A 6633-nucleotide genomic window follows, 5' to 3' on the forward strand; every position below is an offset into this window, starting at 1 on the left:
AAGATGGTACTATGCGCATGTGCGCATGTGCGTAGATTATCGCGGATTAAATGCGATAACCATCAAGAACAAGTATCCTCTGCCTCGAGTGGATGAGTTGTTTGATACTATACAAAGATAGATTTTCGTTCACGATACCACCAAGTATGTATCCTACTGCAAGATATCTCCAAAACTGCTTTTAGAACACGGTTCGGGCATTTCGAATTTTTGGTTATGCCTTTTGGGCTAACCAATGCTCCAGCTACATTTATGACACTCATGGATAGTGTCTTACTCCTTATCTTGGAAAATTTGTTGTGGTTTTCCTTGATGACATTCTCATTTACAGTAAGACTGAAGATGAACACATAGAACAAACTTATGATTAGTGTTTGAACAGCTACGAGCTCACGCACTGTATGCTAAGCAAAGCAAGTGCGATTTTTTTAAAACAAAGATACATTACCTCGGTCATGTGATCTCTTATTCTTGCATCAAGATGGACACTGACAAGGTCGTTGCCATTCTTCGATGGCCACATCCCAACACGATTGAGGAGCTTCAAATATTTTTAGGCATGGCTGGATTTTATCGACAGTATATCTGTGACTATGCCAAAATCATTGTTCCTATGACGGATCAACTTAAAGAAAAAGGTAAGACCTTTTCTTGGGAAGAAGCCCAAAAATACTGTTTCGAACAACTCAAGGTAGCTATAGCCACTGGTCCCATCATAGCAATCGTCGACCCACTTAAGCCGTTTGTGGTAGAGACTGATGCTAGTGATAAAGCCATTGGTGCGGTACTTCTCCAAGAGGGAAGACCTATAGCCTTTGAAAGTAAAAAGTTAGATAGAACTCAACATAAATATTCTGTCTATGAGAGAGAGCTCTATGTCATAATTCACGCTTTACGAAAGTGAGAGAGAGCTCTATGTCATAATTCACTATTTATATGGTGCCAAGTTTGAAGTAGTTTTTGACCATGAGAGTATCAAATGGTTTACTACTCAAACGGACTTAAAGGGCAGTAAAGCTAGATGAACAAAAATCCTTCTAGATTATGATTATAAGCTACGATATCGCAAGGAGCGATATAATGTAGTAGTGGATGCACTAAGTCGGATACCTCAGATTAATTCACTTGCTTTCACGGAACTAAAGAGTGAAAAGTTCCAGTGTGCACAAGATCAATCATATGCTAAAGTGTGAAGTACAGTTTTAAAAAGGGATCCCTCACACTCATAAGTCTCGGAACAGCCAGATCAACATATCTCTGCATGCACAGATAGAAACTCCCACACAGAGCTCCACTCTTACTCAAGAAGAGCTTAAGCGACGGAAGAATTTTTCCATTGATGATGGCTACTTACTCCACAAAGGTAGAGTATGTGTGCCAAAGGACTTAAACACTAAGCGCCAAATCTTATTTGAGTGTCACGATAGTCCAAGTGCTGGTCATCCAGGTATCCGTAAGACGTATACCTTAGTTCGATGGCAATTTTATTGGCCGAGCTTACATCATGATGTTCAAGAGTACGTACTAAACTGCCAAAAGTGCCAAGTTAATAAAGCAGAGCGCTTCAAAGTAGGTGACCTTTTACATCCTTTAGAGATTCCACAAGATAAGTAGGAGAGTATCTCTATGGATTTTATAGTAGGACTACCTACTACAAATCGTGGCCATGATGCCATTTGGGTATTGGTAGACCGTCTCACAAAGATGGGTCGATTCATTCCCACTAAGACTACGATTAAAACACCGAAATTAGCACGACTATTTGTAGAGCATATATATAAACTCTACGGTCTTCTAGCTAGTATCATTAGTGACAGAGATTAAAAGTTCGATAATCACTTCTAGAGAGCTGTGTTCCAAAAGTTGAAAACTAAACTTAATCTAGATACGACTGATCATCCAGAAACGGATGATCAAATAGAAAGAGTTAATCAAGTGCTAGAGGATATGCTACGAGCGTACGTTAGCAAGAAGCAAACCAATTGGGAAGACTACTTACCTATATTGGAATTTGCTTATAATAGTTTAAAGCATGTGACTACATGGTTTAGTCCATTTATGCTTTTGTATGGATTTCAACCTAGATCACCCGTTACGGTGGGGTTGGCTAAGGAGAAGATACAACAAGGAAGGATTTTCTCCAAGACCATTTTGACATGCTTCGAGTTGCTCCACAGAATGTTAAGCAAGCTCAAGATCGATATAAGAAGTACGCAAATGAGCATCGACGTCTTGCTACTTTCGAAGAAGGAGACAAGGTTTTCCTTAAAGTTCCGAAGCATTCAGAAAGTCCGAAGACGAAAAAAGTTGCTAAACTTTCACCACGATATTGTCGACCGTTTACCATTCTCACATCCTGTTTTTCATGTTAGCCGTTTACAAAAACAGCAAGGACAAAATGATAACGTCATTGACACAGGTGTGTTAGTTGACCTTATCGAACTGCTAAGCATTCCGCATGAGCCCGAAATTTTTTTGGATTTCTTATGAGCTTTGCACCAGACATCATGACAAAATGATAACATCATTGACACATGTGTGTTAGTTGACCTTATCGAACTGCCAAGCATTCCTCATGAGCCCAAAAAAAGTTTGGATTTCTCATGAGCTTTGCACCAGACATCATGTCAGACGATAGGTGTTGGTAAAATGGCTAGATAGATCTGAAGAAGGTTCTACATGGGAGAATGTCTCCGCACTTAAAAAACATTTTCCTACGTTCGTTTTCGGGGACGAAAACAATTCTCCAAGACGAGAGTAATGTAAGGACATGGATCCTATGGGCAAGGCCACCGGTACGAACGCACAGTGTATACGCTAGGGGGAGGCTATAAAATAACACGATTGGGTGAAGACTAGCACACGCATTACCACCACCATTTCGATATCATTAACAAAAATCCTCGAAAAAGATGAGCATAGTTTTTTAACCTCTTGGAATATCTTAAAGTGCCAATGACAAATTTAGGTGAGAAGTTATCTACACATACTATAGTGAGCTTGACATTTAAGCCTTAAAGCCGCCACACAAGAGAATTTGGTCCAATCATCTTCAAGCTCACCTATGTCATTGGTTGAAATAATTAATGCTAGAAAATAAGACACTTGATTTATGAGCTACAGCTTTCTAACCTCTCCAAAGTGTGTTTGACTTTGCTAGATATTGGTGTCTATCTAGCAAGTAGCCTTGTGGAAATATCCTCCTCTTCCAAAGTACAAAGTGGTCCCTTATTGTTTTATAATTATCTATAAGGTAAGAAATTTAGCTTTGTAGACCCTCCTCTTTCAAAATACAAGGCGGTCACTTACTGTTCTGTGGCTAATTATAAGATAGGAAAAATGTGTTCAAATTGACTAAAATATTTCAAGAGGTTCAAAAACTATGCTCCTTTTTGTGATGTGATCAATTTGGGAGAAATTTTCTTTTCCAAAGTCATTTAAATTAGAAAGAAAAGAAGCCGAAGGGGGGTTTAGGGGGGCGGGGGGGGGGGCGGCATGCAATGTTCTGTGGCATGTATATTTCCTTGGTGTGACAAAGTCTTGAACAATGACTTTAAAGATGTGATAAATTTACTTTTTATTCTCATACAAACTAGCTCAAAGCATGAAGTTTGTATGTTTCCAAGTTACCAAAAAAAAGAAACACAAGACACAAGCTACCACAGAAAGAAACCCAAAAGAACTCTTAATCCATCCTAATGCATGCATGTATTTCTTTTGGCTTGCATCACAATTTGTAAAGACAACACCAAGAACGTGAGAAGTTTCGGTTGAAAGAAATAGGTCATGAGATTAGTCCAACTCATTCTGTTTCAATAACTATTCAAAGGCTCGGACTAATGATATGAATGGAAAAATGCAAGGAGGCTTGAACCCTGAGACTACACAAAGCCAGAAACAAGCATACCTGTAGAATATAAAATTGATGAATTCAAGTAAAAGAAAATCGAATGTGGGCGTGTGGTCGATCATACTACAAAGGACATGAAGGCTTGCCACAGAGTATAGCATTCTCCATCATGGCCAAGATGCACGGTGACGTGCCATACGATTAACTCAACCATCAATTCTTTATTAAATGATGGGAGTCTCATTGAGACCACCTTTGATAAAGGCACAGAGTTCATCAAGAAACTCTGGCACATTTTTGGAATCAGGTGTAAGGATGTGGAACACATGTGGCTCACCCTGTGATATAAAGAGCTTGGACATTTTGCCAGCATCTACAAGCCCCTTGTGGAAAGCAAGCCCTCTCTTAGCAAACATGTCATCACTCGCCACAGCCACAAGATAGCAGGGCAATTCTGCACCTGCAAGCGAGGGCACACCTGCCATTAGAGGGTTTGAAAAAGGATGGTCTGTGTTCACCCCTGCAAACTTCCATGCCGTCGCCTCCCCTTTTGAATATGTCTCCTCTCCGCATGTGAAATATGGGTGTATGAGAATGACACCTCGCACACACAGACCCTCCATAGCCGGTGCACATGTATCAGCATCCACAGGGCACCATCCTGCCGATGCAGACCCAAGATCTTTGGATCCCCTCTGAAAACCTAGCCCAGTTGCAGCCCACATCGCTACATGATGAGCAATGTTTGCGCCTGCGCTGTCACCACCAAGAAAGCAATTAGAGAAGTCGGCGTACCTGGAGAGCCAAGGATGGGAAGCATGCTCGCCAAGGAGCAACTGCTTGTGAATCCAGAGGAGGGCTTCGATGCAATCTTCATAGGCAGAAGGAAGGGGGTGTTCAGGGGCGAGGCAGTACTCAACAGAGACGATGAGGGCAGGGGCGAGGACAGCGAGCTTGCAGAGGTAGTTGTGGCAAGCAGGGAGGGTGGTGCTGCCGAAGATGAAGGCGCCACCATGGAAATACAGGAGGAGGGGGAGCCTGTGGTGCAGGGGGGGTTTGAAGAGACGGAGGTAAGTGCCTTTGGCGTGGTTCAAGGGCAGATCAAGGGTGGATGCTTGGAGAGAGGAAGGGGGCTCTAGGCAGGCCGGCACGGGGGGCGGATCGTGAGGAGCTCGGTCGATGGAGCCATCGTCGTACAGGACCACGTTTGCCATTCGCAGCTCCTCCTTCCTTGTACCCATCGTCGTCACTTCTGTCATGCTGTGAGCTACTGAGAAGTTAGAACACTACTCCTGGGTAAAGCCAGACCTGACCACAACTTGACCATAGTTCACACACCATAGTCCACCCTCATGTTTATGTTCTGATTGTAAAACAAGGCATCCACAGGACAAGTGGCACTTCCGGATGAGAGATCTAGAGAAGAAGTAGCTGGAGTATGCATTTTTATTTTTCTTCTGCAAAGCTCAACAGTTTGAAAATCAAATATGCACCTATATGTTTTTTGTATATGTTGACCTACCAACAATAGCCAGGGGTGTGCTAGTGTGGTTTGCACCCAGATGGCCTATGCCTATTTCCTTAAAAAATGATGTGTTAATAGAGAGTTAACCAAAGAAAATGTACATCATTTAAGCGGCATCTTAATTGTGCTTGATCTGAGCGGAATTGCCTGTGTGGCCCTATTGATGCCTTGCACTTCAAGCACCCTTCTTGGCAACAATTCAACCTCCCTAACTCACCACACTCACACACACACACACACACACACACACCAGGAGCTCTGCCCTAGCTTGAATCTCAATTCTACCTCTCAACCTCCCTAGCTTGAGTCTCAATTCAACCTCTCAACCTGTGCTAACCCTTCCGGATCTCTCAAAGCATAGGTTGAGAGATAAGCTTTTCTTTAAGATTTTTGAAAGCATTGTTCTCCTTGGTAGACCATGTATACCTAACATTTTTCTTGGTTACTTCATGTAATGGTCCCGCGATTTGTGAGATCTATGAAGCGTCTATAGTATGCACACATACCTATAAAGCTTCTTAGTTCATGAAGATTCCTTGGATTAGGCCATCCTTTTATTACCTCTAGCTTTGATGGATCCATTTGGATGCCATCTTGAGAGATAATGTGACCTAAATATTGAATCTCTTGTAAGAAAAACTCACTTTTCTTTCGGTTAATATAAAGTTTATTCTCTCGTAAGACTTGAAATATTACCTGGAGATGTTGCTTGTGTTCGTCTAGTGAATTAGAGTAGATGATGATATCATCAAAGAAACACTCTTATAAAGGTTCGGTGAGGCCTGAATAGCTTCTCCATCCAGCGGTTGAATGTGGCTGGTGCATTGGTCAAGCCAAAATGCATGACAATGTATTCGTAAAGACCAAACATAGTGCGAAATGCGATCTTAACAATGTCTTGCTCAACTATCCATATTTGATGGTAGCCACTTTTTAGGTCAATTCTACTGAAGTAGGTCGACCCTTGTAGCTTATCAAATAGGTCTTCTACCCGTGGAACGCGAAACCTATTTTTGATAGTGATCATATTTAGTGCTCTATAGTCGACAGACATGCGATACGTGCCGTCTTTCTTTTGCACTAATAGCACGGGTGAACAAAATGGAGATGAGCTAGGCCTAACCATGCCCTTCTCAACTAACTCATGCACTTGCCGCATAATCTCCTCTTGTTGAGCTTGAGAAACTCTATAAGGAGGTCTATTAGGCGGTGAACTTCCTGGAAGAAGTTCAATTGCATGGTCATCATTGCCTCGTTT

At 41.9% G+C, this 6633-nt stretch overlaps 1 protein-coding gene across 2 annotated transcripts; it reads right to left on the reverse strand.

Annotated features, from left to right (window-relative positions):
* Positions 1-3888: 3888 nt before the first annotated feature.
* LOC147454771 (tuliposide A-converting enzyme 1, chloroplastic-like) lies at positions 3889-5948 on the reverse strand. 2 transcript variants are annotated; one of them, XM_086516603.1, is made up of 2 exons: positions 4646-5948; positions 3889-4553 (listed from the first exon to the last, which is right to left on the reverse strand). In XM_086516603.1, exons 1-2 carry the CDS (start codon positions 4863-4865, stop codon positions 4075-4077), a joined length of 699 nt encoding a protein of 232 aa, XP_086372729.1. In that variant the 5' UTR covers positions 4866-5948; the 3' UTR covers positions 3889-4074. The 2 variants fall into 2 exon arrangements, with proteins under 2 accessions (XP_086372729.1, XP_086372728.1); XM_086516602.1 differs by having other exon boundaries at positions 3889-5945.
* Positions 5949-6633: the final 685 nt, after the last annotated feature.

Source organism: Adiantum capillus-veneris, chromosome 7, assembly GCF_014529385.1.
Source record: "Adiantum capillus-veneris isolate H3 chromosome 7, ASM1452938v2, whole genome shotgun sequence".
In the NCBI taxonomy this organism is placed as follows: domain Eukaryota; kingdom Viridiplantae; phylum Streptophyta; class Polypodiopsida; order Polypodiales; family Pteridaceae; genus Adiantum; species Adiantum capillus-veneris.